The 16672-nt window shown below is 46.4% G+C and overlaps 1 protein-coding gene across 1 annotated transcript; it reads right to left on the minus strand.

The window, feature by feature from the left end:
• Window positions 1-78: 78 nt before the first annotated feature.
• Window positions 79-14140, minus strand: syngap1a (synaptic Ras GTPase activating protein 1a). Its single transcript, XM_085900439.1, has 19 exons — window positions 14041-14140; window positions 10152-10240; window positions 9908-10029; window positions 8810-8963; window positions 8478-8576; window positions 8167-8406; window positions 7768-8103; window positions 7557-7701; window positions 7333-7477; window positions 7017-7253; window positions 6630-6831; window positions 6370-6560; window positions 5493-5697; window positions 4859-5440; window positions 4055-4555; window positions 3501-3647; window positions 3232-3443; window positions 2888-2960; window positions 79-2230 (listed from the first exon to the last, which is right to left on the minus strand). Exons 1-19 carry the CDS (start codon window positions 14138-14140, stop codon window positions 2204-2206), a joined length of 3807 nt encoding a protein of 1268 aa, XP_085756565.1. The 3' UTR covers window positions 79-2203.
• Window positions 14141-16672: the final 2532 nt, after the last annotated feature.

The following is a 16672-nucleotide window of genomic DNA, read 5'->3' on the forward strand; positions in this document are numbered from 1 at the left end:
ATCGTATTTTTTTTTGTGTGGTTTGAATTGGACACTCACGTTTTGTGCTCAAAACACATAAAGCCATTTTAACATTCATTGAATATTTAAAATTGTTCTATTTTAGTAACTGCAAGTTATTTCAGTGATTGCATCTTAATAAAGTAGATTTTTCAATTTTACAGATGTAACATGAAACAAAAGGGTTTTTTTTCCCCTTCACAATCAAAACAAAACCATCGTGCAGGCCAAAGAAAATAAATAGATAGATAATTCTAAACAAAACTGAAACCCATGATTGTATCTTGACCCGGTGCCATCATTGTAAAATTCCTCATAATAATAATAATGTACAGTAAATAATCTGCTTACAACAAGTCTATGCCTGACAGCCTTTGATTATTCAAATACATAAACGCGTCGAGAATACGTTCGACCATTTCTCAGCCAGGCCGACATTAAACTAGTATGTAATGCAGGAAAAAAAAAACATGATAGTATTATGGAGAGTGCATCGTTATCACTTATGTTTCTGGTAACAAACATACAAACCTTTGTATAGTTCATCGTGAAAGAAAACATTTTTAAAGGCATGAAGTTAAAACCGATCCAATAGAAACGACTCCAAGGTACAACACAGTATTCATTGATCACTCGACTACAAAAGAAACGCTTACTTTACAAATGTTACACTGGCAAATGTCCTGTTGGCGTTGTTGCTGTACCCTGCATCCATTTTGTTGTTCTCACGTGTATTATGGCAATCATGACAAATTGTCCTTTTCAAAATGTACATCGCTTAAATATCCTCGCGTTTTAAAAAGCACATGCACATCGATGCCTCACAAACAGATGAGTCCGTGACCTCAGCACTTGCTATAGAATAGATTTGATACAACACTTGTCTAAACCGTATGAATAAAGTTTCTCTGTAGTAGGGGTGGGCAAACTCCATTTTTAAAATGGAGGAAAATTGAAAACAAAAAAAGGTTCAATGTAGATGTCAATTCATATTTTTAGGATAAACTATTTATTATTTACATTCAAGTATACATATATTAACCACAACCATAAACCACCTATTTATTGAAGAAAATGGATCTAACTCAGCTATTTTTGCCCACCCACCCCTGTCCACATTACCTTCCCGCTTAGGAATGCTGGCACATAGTGGGAGGTGTGTATTTCATGGTGTCTACAGGAACGTGATTATTTTTTTTTTTTTCCCCCAACAAAAGCCTTCATTAACCTTAACTATCCCACTTGACATTTGAATCCAGCGTTTATCTATAGTCTTAAAAAGGCCACCGAGACAATAAAGAACATTAGGTGGCTTCACGGTGGGATCTTCAATTGACTTTACTTTCAACTGACTTTATTTGCACATCTTTCTGTAAGGATGGTACACACTGCCAGTATTGCAATTTAAAATATAAAATATATTAAGGACTATGTTGGAAATATTACTGACTACTGGAAGGCAACAAATCCCCTTTAATAGTCATTTCTAACACCCAGAAGATTGTTTAATGAATAATATATTGGCATTTGATAACCTACAGTTGTTATGTGGAACCCATCATTTATCCCGTTTGCATTGCTTTCATGATTCTACACTTGATATTGTTGATTTGGAACATTTCTGCTTTCTGAGGTAGTATCAAAGCCATAACGGCACCAGAAAAGAAATGTAACGTGTTCACGTGTGTAGCATTCGTTCTTGCTAGTTTCACTTGGGGGGAGGAAGGATTTGAAAAAATAAAGCAGGAGAAAAGACTGAGCATGGTAAAATGAGTGTACCCAAAAAAAAAAACCCAAATGTAATCACTACCATTCATGCACTACTCTTTAGGGACATTGGGCTTTCGTTTACAATTTAAAGATGAATCGAAACTGCCTGCTTTTTTTTTTTTGTGCTTTAGGGTGAGGGTAACTTTTTTGAGTGCTTTTTGTAACCAGGAAAAAAAATTCCCCAAATCCTCCTACTCAGGTAGCTTTAGCTCAAGAAACTCGGAATGTTAGCTCCAGTCGGAGTTTTTGTACGCATTGGTCTCCGCCGTGAAGTGATTGTCAGAAATTCTTTGAAAAGTTTTAGTAGCGACAAGGAGCTTGGGTGTGTGTGGTCCTACTTGACTGGCAAGCAGATCTTCAAGCGGAGCGGTGGGCCATTTTGCGCTCACACTTGGATGACCATCACGGATCCTAGTCGCTTTCGTAGCGGCAGTCAGGATCCAGGGAGGGCCCCGTAACCCTGGCAGAGAGACGAAAAAACAATCAATCTCAGGCTGATAATTACCGTGGCAACAAATTACACAAACACATGGATGCCGTTGCTGATGTATTTTAGCAGAAAGGCCATTTTCATTCTATCTGTGGTGTTCTTTAACTTCGCAGTTGGGCGGCGCCGCTTCTATGCTATAAATGGCAAAATGAAAAGTCTCTCATCCTTAGAGATTCTGCCGCTCGCCAAAAGGTTTCAATATTGCTTTCACATTTGAAAGCGGGATACAAACAAATCATTTCTCGACAGTCATAAGTGATCGGCGCTAGAACACGCCGGCCTTGCAGACTAATTCACATGGCCGCAACACTCGAGGCCGCCCGCCGGTGACTCACTCACACGGCGTTCTGAGACACCAATACTGCGGTACATTACTTTATTTTCAGTTTGAGCAAACCCAACCCTCCGTTTTCCCCGGACCGGATTAGCGTTCCGCTTTTCACTCTCACTGAGGATGTAGATGGCAACAAGGTGATGTATGTGCATGACAACTGACTGACTAGCAAACGTGGAAATGAGGTTTTAAGGGCATTTGGAGCGAGTGGCAATGATGACAAAAAAAAAATCATATGTGTATGAATATGTATATATATATATATATGTATACATAAAGACTCAGGCACGAACCTGGTCTGTGAGGATTCGAGGCCTAATATCAGGAATGGCACCCCCTCTCAGCTCATCTTCCACAGCCATGAGTCTGACAAGAGTGAGATAGAAACAAAGCGCTCGTCAAAAAAAAAAGAAAGGAGAGCTACGCTCAAGCATATAATCATGCTTTAGAAATCAAGTTCATTATATTACTACCACCCACTCCAGCTATATGTTGACCACATGCCATCTCAGATACAGCAGACAACATCAACATACGCTAACTGACTATTGGACTGAGCGTTTGACGATCCCGCCCCAAATTCTGCGCGTCGGGACCGACGGGGTCGACAAGGACCAGGGACGGTGGACATTGTCACCTGTTGATGATGCCTTTGATTTGTGAATCCTTCTCCACTTGCTGCTGCTTGAGACGCCGCTCGCTGTCGTCCAGGCGGCACTGGTACTGCTGGAGGATCTTGCTAGTCTGCTGCTCCTGCGACACCAGCCTCTGCTCGTATTCCTCCAGCTTGCGATGGGACATCTTGAGGCGCTCTTTCAAAGAGTGGATCTCCTCCTCGTACTCCCTCACCTGCAAAGGAGGATGCCGTTCATTGGATGAAAGATGCGGCCCGTTTGGGTCGCTTACCCTCTCCAGACGCGATTCGTCCATGCTCTTGGAGTACTCCTTCAACTGCCCCTCGCGGTCGGGCCGCAGACTCTCGATGTCGGCGGAGAGATGCGGCATGTTGGACACCCAGGCCACGGTCCGTTCGTTCAGGTTGGACTGGGAACCCTGAAAACGACAGTTTGCATTAAAGTGCTTTAAGTTGAGCTCATCTGAATGCTGTTGCTTACCAAAACAGCAGCACCTACCAAGACATGCAAACAGTCTTGCTTTTATCACTGTAAAAATTGTATTTTGATAGAACTGGTGAGTCTATTGGAACCTTGTTGCTAACTTAGATCACCAAATGATTCCCGAGCGCGGCGCCGCTGCTGCTCACTGCTCCCCTCTCCCCCAGGGGATGGATCAAAATCACATGGGGATGGGTTAAATGCAGAGGACAGAGCCCTTTGAGACTGCTTGTGATTTAGGGCTATATAAAAACTTGACTTGACTTAACTAAACTAGCAGTACCTATGCAAATAACTTCACCTAATGCGGAGACAATGTCTTTCATGAGACTTTTAGTGACTGACCTGCTTGTTGCCGAGCGGTTTAAGTAAATGTTGCTGAGGAGGCTGCAGCTGTTGCGACTTTTTGCCGCTTTTGGTGGGCGTGTCCGTCGAGTCCTCGGCGGCGGCGGCGGCCGCGACAGACGATGGGTTCTGGTTCTCTTTGGCGGCGCCCGTCTGAAAGGGCAGCCCGGGAGCCGGACTGTCCGTGGCGGCCTCTTGCTGCTGCGTTTGTGTCGGTTGCTGCTGTTGTTGCGACGGCGGCTGAGTTTGCCGCTGTTTGGCCTGGACAAAGTTGCCGTCGTTGGAGTCCAGTAGGAGATTTCTGCTCTGGGGCCGGGCCTTGGGTGGCGTGGCTGTGGCCGGGGTGTTGACGGAGCGCTGGGACTTGAGGAGCTGGGGTGCGATGGAGGACTGGCGCACGGGGTGGACGGTCGTAGGCGGCGTGGCCAAGGAGCCGGGCGTGCCGGTTCCGGTGGCTGTTTGAGAAGTGACGCCCATCATGTGCTGCTGCTGGAGCGACTCCTGACCACACAGTTTGCGAGATGTGAGAGTTCATGAATGCTAGAGAAAAGTCAAGACTTGACTTTTCCTTGAATAATACTTGGGGGAAAAAAAAAGTCCTCACACCAACTTTGTTTTAAAAAAAAGAGAGGCTGAAAAATCCATTGCAGCCCACGCGGCAGGACAGAAATAGCTCAGAACATTACGCTACATAACGGACGCTATCATTACAACCACTGCGGTGGACACAGTGAGTGTGCCGAGTAAAGAACATTTTGTTACATATTATGCATCAGCAGTCACTTTAGGAGGAGTCACTCTTACCTGCACCTGCAGTGAGAGCTGATGCCAGACAAAGTCATTGTTGTGGTTCTGCCGGGTGAAATCATCGCTGTAGCTGTGCGAGTGGACGATGCTGGGCTGGACTAGGCTGTTCTGAGAGCGCAGCGCCGACAGGTCCTCGCTGCGGGAGAAGGCGTTATTGCCAAACGCCGGCGTGTAGTCGTGGTGGCCGTTCTCCGGCTCCGGGGCCAAGAGGAGGGGCGGCGGGGGCTGGGGCTGGGACTGGGCCGGGGAGTTCTGCGCCGCCAGGTGGAAGAGAGGGTTCTGGAAGGACAGCGGGTAGTGCATGGCCGCCGCCGCCTGCTGCTGTTGCTGGGAGATAGACTCGGTGGGGCCTCCGATGTGGCCCATTTGGCTCAGCCTCAGGCCGGAGCCCGCCGAGCCGCCGGGCAGGTGGCCGCCCATTCGGAGGGGGGCGCCCAGGTTGCCGAAGCTGTGCCCAAGGCCGGCGATGGAGGCCTGGGAGGAGGTGAGCATGTCGCCCACCGAGTTCAGGTTGGAGATGCTGTTCATGCGGGAATCTTGGAGGTCCATCATGGACACGCTCTTATTCACACTGTGAACCTGACAACAGAACATAATCACAAACCAAGTCATCAGAAATGGTCTAGCTTACCTTGGGGTCGGGTTCCGTGATGTCCGAGCTGCTGGTGCAGTATGCCGGGCTGGAGCGGGCCAACGGCGGTCGGGTGACATAAAACACCTCCCGGGACGAGCGCAGGTCTCGTTCGGCTTGGCGCCTCATGTTGAGGTTGGACGAAAGCGACTCGACGGCCGACACGCCGGTGGGCGGCGACGGCAGGCGGTTGATGTCTATAGAACTTGAGACACCACCACGCAAAGGTCCCGTTGAGTTGCATTCGTAAAGGTCGTGTCCTACCTCAGCCAGTAGGTGGCGCTTAAGCGATAAAAGCCTAAAATCCTTCTAAAACTTGTTAACTTTCAAACTGATATAAAATTTGTTTGAGGGAGGCATTATTTGATAATAAAGCACTGTGTATCTGCTGCCGGGCTGATTTGATTGGATAACAGCACCGCTTGAATGATTAATCACAGTAAACGCTCTGGGGGGGGGGGGGGGGGGGACAGTCGCAATTACAGCTGTTATTGCTCTTACGTAAAGAGTTCTCATTTAAAGTGTGAGGCTATAATGAGAGTCAGCGTCAAGTGTAAGGCGGAGGAAAAAGGGGGTTTGGCTAAGAGGCTCTGGGAACAGATGGTGCCGGCAATTAGCCCTTGATAAAATACTTCACGCATTCTGAGATAAATTAGATGACATTAGAGGGGTTCTCGAAAAAAATAAGCCTGGCATTGTGTTTGGAGTCATAGAATTCCCATCCTGTGAGTTTTCTCGCTCTGCGCTTCACTGTTAATTATACCCGTGTGACGCCGCGGTGTCACGCCGCGTTGAGAATTACCAGACGCGGTGAGGCCTCCCGGAGGACACAATGATCTATTTTGCAAAATGGAGGAGGGGGGAGGGGCACACCTACCTGTTTAAGTCGCGCATCATCAGACTCTGAAAGTCGGAGGACATGAGACGATTGAAGGTGGGCCGAGAGAAGAGCCGGTCCTTGGGCCGCTCGGGCTGGTGGTTGGTGGCGGCGTGCAGCTGGGGGTTCCGCAGCGCCACGCTGATGTCATTCAACAGCCGAGGCAGCGGACCCAGTTTGAGAATGGCGTCCTGCGGGCAGGTGGGGAACATTTTACGGCGACCGACCAGACAAGGCCTCGGAGACCTATATGAGCCCACCTTGCTGAGCTGACCCATGACCTCCCACAGCAGGCTGTGCAGCATGGACAGCTCCCTGCCGAGGTCGATGTAGCCCTCGAAGCCTCCGGCGTTCCCTCCGGCATCCGTGTTGGAGATTTCGTAGAGGAACTGCTGCATGGAGCCCCACTCCATCTCCAGGAACTCGTTCATGAAGTACAGGTATTCTTCCTTTGGCCCAAACCTGCATGACGGGTATATGACGCGAGAGACATTGGCGCTTTTGTGGAGCACAGTCGACATTATTTCGATCACATGATGCAGACTCGCTTGCAAAAGTTGGCCAGGTACTGCAAGACCTTGGCAATCGATGAACTTAACCACATCTGCTAAATGCAATTTTGGAGACTCGTGATCTTTTCAACTCACTTGTTGAAGCTGGCCAGGTTCTGTATGACTTTGGCGATGAGCGTAAGGGTCCGCGAGGTCCGCTCGGCCGGGTACTCCTGCGTCAGGTTGAAGAGCGACGGAGACATGATGGCCGGGCACATGAAGCGGAGGAAAAGCGAAGAGCTGATGAGGCTGTCGGCCAGCTCCTCCCTCCCGCGCTCGGCGCAGTGGGCCCGCCAGGAGGCGAACACCTCCTTCAGCTCGCGGGGGAAAATGCTGGAAGGAGCGCGACCAGACTCGACGTCAGGAAGAACGCGGCAGATAAACGGAGAACTGGCAAAGATGACGTGCGCACCAGAGGGAGTTGATGATTTTGCAGAGTAAGAGCTCGCAGCACATGCGCAGGTTAGCTTGGTGGTCCGCTAGGACTGACGGTGGGACTCGCATGGGGTCCACCTCACAGTTCTCCTCTGATTCGTATAAAGCTCGGATGAAGTCACCTGAAGGACATCACGCTTGGTTTGGAAGCGTATTTGGCAAGTTAGCCTTGACTTTTGGTGTATCGAGCCTAGGTCCTACCTATGCCTTCCTTCAGGTATCGGTGACCAATCAGCTTGAGGTACTCCTCCACGGCCTTGGTGGCGAGCGTGTTCTCCCGGAAGATCATGTGCTCGCGCTCCATGAAGCGATCCACTTCGCACATGGCCATGTCGGAAAGGAAGTCCTGAGAGCGGGTCGTTCTTTTAGATGGAGATTTTCCCCTTTCAACCACAAGGAAGGTTTTGTTTACCTTAGTTTTGCCGGTGCTTTGGAGGATGTGCACCAGGGCAAAGGCCACTTCCTCTTTGCTCTTGACGCTCAGCAGCGGCTCCAGAACTGCGCACAGTGTTCGGTAGTTGTTGGTGATGTACTCGGCGAACTCCTTGTACAGCTCCATGGGGAGGATGTTCATGGTCTGGTAGCGCGACTTGACGCGGAGCGAAGCGTTGATGATTTTGCCGCTCCCGACGCCGCCGCTCTTGGCTAAAACGCTGGACTGGATGACGGGGTACCACTGCTCCACAAACTGACGGCCCGTGATGCTGGAGATGGGGATGCTGACCAGGCCGAGGTATGTGCTTTTCTCCTAGAAGCGCATCAGCACAATGTGGCCGTTTCTTTTCCAAGCATATTGAGTCGCTAACGTTACCTTGCGTCGCTTTTTGTCCGTTTCCTTGTAGAGGTGCAAGCGAAGGCTACGAATGGTGGGCAGGTTGTTGAACTCAAAATGCTCGCCCCAGAACACGGTGTCCGTGCGAGGTTTGCTGGTGGTGCGCGCGTACAACATGTCGTCCAGGCACAGCTCACAGTAGTAGCGCTTCTTGGTGGGCAGGTCTCGGGCTTCGATGATCCATAACTTGAGCACGTTTTCCACGCGCCTGCTGTTGTCCTGGAAGAGACAAATACATTCAATGAAGAAGTGATCCACTGAATTGGCTTTAAAATGGCTTTTAGGCTGACCTTGTTGGGTTTGACGGCTCTTTGCAGGTTTTCGATCCACTTGTCTCTCTCCGAAGCGGAACGGCAGGCAAAACATTTGGTCCCTGAATTGGTGGTCACCTAAAGATGGAAAAAGACAATTTGAACGAGGAACCGGGTTAGGGAAAAAAAAAACTATTTGGCACTTGGCTGCAGAGTCTATTTTTTGTCGTGGAGGACGGGAAAGAAAATGTTCCTTTTTCTGTCCATTCAATTTACTGCACTCGTGAACAAAGAAGGAAGCTAATTTGCCCGGAGCAATTTTTGGAGTTGACCCACTTCACCCACGTCTTGGCGAATAGGCGAGTCCCCACCTCAAAACAATACTCTTGTCCTAAAATGCTGGAATGGACCGGTTTGATGACGGCGTCTTCGTCCAACACCAAGTCCAACGCCTCGGCGGCGCTGCTGGGAGAAAGCAGTGACTCGTGCGAGTGGGATTCTTTGAAACTCTGCATCAAGCGGGTCCTTGTGAGAAAGAGACAATGACAAAACAAAACATTGACTTTTGGAGCTCCAACTACGCTACAACTTATTCAAGAGACTGATTGAATACACGAGTGAATCGCAGAACCCTGGCACATCACACCTGACAATCGAAATATATTTTTAGAGATGATCCTTTTATAATGACTTTTGGGGGTGGGAAGAGGCAAGAACGCCGGGCTTTCATTTCTTGTTGTTTGCCTTGTTGACGCCACTCGTAGCAAGCGCAGAAAATCTACACAGTAGGAAGTCATTTCATTTCTGATGGAAAGGAAAGTAAGTGAATTACAACTGGATTAAAATTACGGCTGCTATTTTCATTTCAGAGCTGAGTTCGGTGTGTTTCGTGTCAATCGGAAGATGCAGTGGGGGGGGGGAAACAAAGAAAGAAAACAAGAGCTTGGCACGACACTTTGAGCAGCTGCGATGAGAAGAGAGAGTGCGAAGTTGGATGTCGGATGCCTTTGCCGCACCGACGGCGAGAATTAAGCGTGTGTGGGCAGAACGGGAAGCCGGCTGTGAAGGCAGCTGTCAGGCAGCGGCGGGAAGGGCCAGGAAGTCAAGGTGACCAGCATAGCTCTGCTTCTGCTTTAATGTCTTTGGATTCAAAATGGGGATTTTTTGCATCTATAGATAAACAACGTATGTGGCCCCAAAATGTCTCTCGTCTTCCCCCTGTGGCTAGCGTCAGCACAATAGCTCTACTTTCTGCCTCGACATCTTCACTTTCCTCTACGCGTTGTGACTGAATTGTGTTACTACAGCAGAAATTCTTCCGACAAGGCAGCCCGGATTCCTCTGGGACGTGACCCCCCCGAGTTGGGATGAAAAACAAGAAGCTGGCGTCTGGCATTTTATCCGATGTGATCTAACGATACCTTGGAGCCGTTTTTAATGAAATGAGATTGACTAAAATTTTGTCCAACCTCTCTTGATCGGCGCTTCGAAACCGAGGCAGAATCATCTGTCGGAAGCTGCTGGTCCGGTCCAGTTTGGGTTGACTTTTGGCCCTCTTGATGGAGCCCTTCAGCCTTCGATTGAGGAAACTCTAAATGTTGAGGGGAACAAATAAGGTCAATAGACAGCAACTTGAAATCCCCAACTTATTTCACTCAAGAACTTCCCCAAAACATTTTTGGATGTTCACAAATGATCCTTTTGTGCACTGACCGGTTGTCTGAAGGACTGCGGGGTGGCGTTGGGAGGCGTTTCCATGCTTGACTGTCGCACAGAGGCAAAACTTGCCCTGCGGGATTGGTCTGGGTAGACAAAATGGCAGCATAACCACTACTCCATTTGTATTCTTTCCAACATGGACATCACAGGCATTAAAGACTGATGACTTAGCTTTTGTGAGCAGTTCAACCTCTACTTCACTGAGCTTGAGTTCATGACAGATCCACGACGGACAGTAAACATGTCAACAACATGTGGACAGACACTCAAAGCCTCCACAACGGCGGAGAATACAACAGTGACAAAAGTGCCTTTTTATTGACTACCGTTTACATGCTAAAGGAAAAGAAATGCCTTCCTCAAATATATAGCTGCTTTTTCTCTATTCAGAAAAAAATGCACGGCAGGTAAACACAACATTGAGCCCATTTGAACTCTTTTGCTTATCAAAACAGCAGCACTGGCATCAGTTAGCCAGTGTTGAGTGTTTCCTATGAATTACGTTAGGATTTAAAAAAAGAAAGTCGTTGAAGAAAACAATGTGGCAATATAGGAATTGTCCATTTTCCGAGGTTTAAGTTTAAATGAGAGTTGCCTACTATTACATTTGTACTATATTGGCCTTTTCATAATTGCTGTATTTTCAGTGTGGCCCTGATAAGCCTTTTTGTCTTTTTTTTTCATCTACATCGTGAAGTTGTTTGTGATCAAATATTTGTTATTGCGACCCCATGAATCAATTTCCTGTTCCTCCTCTATTCTATTTTGGTCCGATTCTTGTACTTCAATGACTAATGTGAGCAAAAGATACACACTGTCATCCTGTGATTTCCTCCCAAAGCCTGCAAATGGGCCGCTCGCCAGCTTCTATTCTGAAACCCGGGCTAATTGTTTGGTCTCCATGGAAACAACTTGCTCGCATTTGAACCGCTCAAGGTGGTGGCAAGGTACAAACAAAAAACAAACAGACGACGCAGCGCGCGTCCTGAACCTGAGCAGCTTTCCACCTGACCATCTAGTGTGACGCAAAATCTGTGTGTGTGTGTGTGTGTGTGTGTGTGTGTGTGTGTGTGTGTGTGTGTGTGTGTGTGTGTGTGTGTGTGTGTGTGTGTGTGTGTGTGTGTGTGTTGACTCTGTCTTCATTGGAGATGTAAATTGCTGCGTGTGTGGGCGGCTCCAGCCTCCAGCTAGCTGCGATACCGAGGAAGAAGACTACGGAGTGGGTGTTAAAAGAACCATACTCGCCACTTTTCATGAGTCCCTCTACGAACACATGCCTTTTATTTCAATCTCAGTGGAAAGAAATCGCAAAATATTTCCAGAGAATATTTTCCCCTCACAATACTTTTGGACTCGGCGCCGCACTGATGAGTTTTGTTGAAAAGGCGACAGTGGTATTGAGTAGATTTACAAATAAATGTTTCGGGAAAAGACACATAGATGCCACAAGATGGCAGCAAAGCACATTTGTATAATGGCTTGACTAAAAGAAGCGCCGCTCTCACGTCAACATAGTTCCTTGGCCCCAAGCTAGAAATAATGTGGGCACTATTATTATTATTATTACGGCGCAGACAGCCACTAAATGGAAACACAACTGCCTCCTGATACAAATACGGTTCAAGCTAGGACAATACGGGTGTCATAATTATTGACATCAATTAATGATGCAATATGATACAATTCCAGAGCAAACTGAGCAAATCCATCCCAAGTGCCCAAAAGCCGCCAAGACTTAGCGAACAAGCGGCTGATCTGTAAAGTCTACTCTGGGTCTGAAGTGGTTGACGTGCCTTAAAAAAAAAAAGGTTCAAGGAGTCCGAGAGCTCGTTTGATCAGCCTCTGTGACCGTGTTGAGAGCGAAAGAATAAAAAAGAGAAACCCTCAAGGTTTCAACTTGATGCTTCTTTGACAAGCTGCCAGCGTTGCCCCCGGGAGGTTTGAGGCCGACAGTGCCCGAGGGCTTGCCACAAATGAAGCTTGACATGTCAAAGAGTCACAGTTATTTCTTGAACGCACAATACGTAGAAAAGTGACCTTGAAATATGACATTCCAAATCATTTATACAAACAGCAGCTCTGCTGTTGCCTAGGCAACCCCAAATCACTTACTGTACGGATAGTTGGACCGGCCAGGACATCTCGAATATAAAAATTGAAATTCCGACCAGAATTAATTTGTCCTGGAACAAAAAGAAGGACTATTTTATGGCAAGAATGTAAAACAAGCTAAAGTTGATCTTGTAATTGATAATAAACTTTTGATACCCTTCATAATTGGTTTTTAATGCGCCTTCAAAAGCTTTCATCACTTTTCCTATTGCGCGATAAAAATAAATTAAAAAAAAGCCAATTAAAGGCATTTTGATAGCAACTACAGAGCACATATGTGATGCAAAGCCCGCATCTTTAATGACATATTAACATTTAAAGAAAGCGGAAGCTGGGCTCGTGGGGGTTTATGCAAAGCGGGCAAAGAAAGACAAGTGACACTTCCGACTGCTGCTATTTTTAACCCCGCATGCAGCAATCAAGCTAATATATATATATTGAAAAGAAAAATAAGGAGGAGAGGAAAAGAAGCAGCGCTGGAGGATTTGAACAATGTGGGTGGAGGTAACGCAATGTGGGGGCGGGAGGAGGATGCAGAAGGCCGGCTTCTATTGGCTCAAATTTGGACATGAATGGAAGATATCATTATGTCACCTTACAATGAGGGAAATAAGTCTTAATAAAAGACTACTCTGAGAAAAGTGTCCTTTTGGTTGTTTTCCTAGTCCGGCATTGTGGCTTTTCACACACACACACACACACACACACACACACACACACACACACACACACACACACACACACACACACACACACACACACACACACACACACACACACACACACACACACGCAAGCTAGCTGAAGGGACCGTGGCCTGGTTGCTATGGTAACATGGTTTGCTCTCTACTGTATGTGAGTGTGTGTGTGTTTGTTTTAAACACATCTTGGTGGGTTTGCAAATAAGCGGATTTAGCCACACTCGAAACGTCCAAATCATACAAAACCTTGATATGACAGCATTTATGAACAAAAATTCCCCTCACAATGACATTTGCATCAAAATGCGATTCATTTGGAGTGATATTCCATTTAATTCATTGCCTGACTTCATTCTTCTGAAAACATCTTTTCTCGTGGTATTTCTACTTTTTTTTTCATGTGATATCAAAACTTTAATCCTGTAAACAAAATAATTTTTGCACAGCATTCTAACTTTTTCTTTAAAAATGACTGTTTTTGCATACGACAAGAACTTTACTCTCCTAAAAGTACTTTTTCGTGTAATTCTTCTAATGACTTTTTTCCCGCACCACTTTATTACAACTTGGTTCCTGCAAAATGATGACCCTTTTACCACCTAATATTGTCCAACTTTTTCTTAAATTTTAAACTTTTTTTTCTCACATTAGTGATTACTTTTTTGAAGCAGCTATTTCAGACAAATTTCTGGCCTGCAACTTTGACAAAATCCTATGAGGGAATTTGCCCAAATGAGCCTCAATCGGAAGCCCAGACAGATGGGCCAGGCTAAACTGCCAATTGTTTTTTTCCCCTTTTGCCGATGACTTGGCGGAACATGCCGTCAATATTTGACAATCATATAGGCGCACTTGCCATAAAAACAAGTCTGTTCATTCCCAATGACAATTCCCAAGTCATGATTCCAAAAATCCTAGCAAGTTGTCACATACATACATACATACATACAAAAAAAAACGAACCAAGACGCCACCACGTCAAATAGATACAACCTCCACGGCGGAGGCAACGTGAAACACAAGAGACGGTCAACGACGTACAGGAGGACGGTTTTAGGGGGCGCACTCACTTGGGGTTAAAACGCCGGGTCCGCCACAGCACACTTCCACTTGACCACCCAACCCAAACTGACCCTGATGCGGCAGCCACGACTTTGACGACGCGTCCATGCAGCTACAATGCACACACACACACACACACACACACACACACACATACATACACAAGTCAAGTTCTTTATCCTGCCCCAATTTTGGAAGTTGAACTCATCCTGTGTTACAAGTCAAAGCAGCGCAGCTTTTCAAGGCTGCCCTTTTATGGCCTAAATGTCACCATGGCTGCTGCTCAACCTCAAGCTGTTCCTATGATTAATTGATAAGATTTTTTTCTGATTGGCAGGTACAAGCAGGAAGTCAGGAGAGTTTGTTTCACATTTCCAAAGAAATACACTTATTTAGGAAGTGATTAACTTGGAATACAGTCCCTCTCGAGTCAACTGTGGCATTTTGTCACATGCATTATTAATTGGACAAAATGAACCTCTGATTTACACGAGTATCAAAGCTAAAATAAAATTTAACTTGGCTTGGCTAACATTTCATGCAGCCTCATTTCAATTCCAAGTGCAATTGAGTTTTCTTGAATACATACGTACTGTGTCTTCTTCCAGAAATAGATATCTCATTGTCACAAAATGGGATAATACACAACAATAACAACAGAGACCCAAAGCTGCTTAAGTATTAATTGCCACCCATGCAATGATAATATTTTAACATTATGATTCGGTACTATTTGTCACAAGTGGTACTGGCCCATTAAAACTAGTCGAGTACAAAACCTACCACTTTTGAAAAGTTTTCACTATACTACTATATTTTAAGTACTTTAGTGCTAATCATCACTATTGTAGAATATTTCATATTTGGAGCTGATGAGACATTTAGTGTCTCAAGTCCAGTAGGCAAAAGTAACAGGAGACAAAGTCACTCACCGTCTAAGTTATGCTAAATAGTACAGTGACAATTCTAACAGCTAAACGTCTCATTTGTACAAAACAGGGCAAGGTAGTGCAACAGTAATGATAGGAGCATGCATGATCAATTTGGCAGGTTGATGATTTAAAAGGTGAGCCATATTTCTGCACAAAATATACAAACTGTCTTTTTATTTGGATATGCTAAATTTGCATCGCTCTTACATTTTTACCCCTCTGAAATAATCTTTTTTTTTTTTTTTCCACTTTTGCTGAAAATGTGCATGGTTCAGTACGTAATACGAAACAGGCTGCAGTCTGTCCACATCGCATTAGGTGTGCACAGCGGAGTTCCCTAATATGTGATTACGGTGAGCGTAAAGAGCCCCACGTCCCGGATGTTTAGCAGCGACTCACCCAAAAATGATGGGGGGTTGCTTCCCAGTGGTGAAACGTTGACAGCTCAGTCACATCCAAGGCTGCGGACCCACTGGGCCGGTTGTCAGGTTGCCACGGCGACGGCGGGGCAGAGAATCACACCTGAGCGTCCCACTGGAGTGACCCCTCACTCACCCCCCTGCAAGTGTATGCGCGTAGGCCTCGGTCAGGTGTTCTATGAGGACAAGCGTGCGTGCGTGTGTAAATCAGATTACTGAAGCATCATCATCGTCATCACCTCTCTTCTTTTTCCTCCTCTCCTCCTCCAACTCTAGTGAGAACCACCAGGGGCAGCTGAGATGTTGCACTCTCTCTTTTGAGCCTGCTGGCTGTGGACATGATGCGTTCACGGGAACCTGGAAACAATCGGAATTCCCGTTAAGCGTTAAAAACACTCCACCTCCTCACGGCGATGAGCCGCGCAAGCATCCAAAAAAGGTAAACATCCACATGTTTGCGGCATTTCTCTTTCTCGCTTCGATTCAATCAAAGCTCGAGGAGGGCAGAAAAATCCACTATGAGGTCCAGCATCTTCCCGTACCGCAGACCGGTTGCGATTGAAGACGTAGGAAACGAGGAAAGAGTCGCTCGCTCATCGGATGCGCCTCTCCCCGGAGGGCGGCGATAGCGCGTGAGATCGACGGATAGGGGGGAAGCGGGTTGGGGGGCGAGGAAGCACCGCCTACGAGAGACGAGCGAGTCCAACTCTCCGAGTACTCTCCTCCCGCTGGAGGAACCCCACTGCGCCGCTTAATTGGAATGAGATTGGAAGTGTGCGATAGAGCTCAAATTACACCCCGAGTGAGTTTAATCTCCCACACAGATGCGGAAATCACTTATTGCTGCTTTCTATTTTGCATTTGTAAAAGACAAATGGTGACTTTGACATTCCCTGTCGACAGGGCAAGTCTGTCAAGGAACTTTTTCCAGTTATTTCCAAATTGGATCACGAGCATCTACTCAAAGTGCGTCAATTCACTGGATGAGATCCTCAAGTGCGTTTAAGCGCTCAACACAATCACATACTACATATAAAAAGCATAAGAATGCCGTGACTACATTGAACACAACAGGGCCAAGATTGCATTTGGTAGATCGTCTCCAACATTAATTGACAGCGGTCGGACCGCACTCCTAAATATAGACCGCGACTAAGTGATCGCCATGGAAACTGATAACAGAGTCACTTGTCTGCAACAAAAAAATAAATAAAAAAATAAAATATGTACGAGAACAAGAACTTGGATGATGGGCAAGGGTGTATTTTTAGAAGTGGAAGGGCGCGCGG

This window comes from Syngnathus leptorhynchus, chromosome 20 (assembly GCF_054491065.1).
Source record: "Syngnathus leptorhynchus isolate UIUO chromosome 20, UIUO_Slep, whole genome shotgun sequence".
NCBI classification, from domain to species: domain Eukaryota; kingdom Metazoa; phylum Chordata; class Actinopteri; order Syngnathiformes; family Syngnathidae; genus Syngnathus; species Syngnathus leptorhynchus.

What these genes read in the sequence shown, in the direction of transcription:
- syngap1a (XM_085900439.1), bottom strand. Translation starts at nt 14,140, where the DNA reads ATGGACGCGTCGTCAAAGTCGTGGCTGCCGCATCAGGGTCAGTTTGGG. An exon ending in AACCTGGCCAGCTTCAACAA is followed by an intron (nt 6,832 to 7,016) that starts GTGAGTTGAAAA and finishes CCCGTCATGCAG; the next exon opens with GTTTGGGCCAAAGGAAGAAT. An exon ending in TCATGGGTCAGCTCAGCAAG is followed by an intron (nt 6,561 to 6,629) that starts GTGGGCTCATAT and finishes ACCTGCCCGCAG; the next exon opens with GACGCCATTCTCAAACTGGG.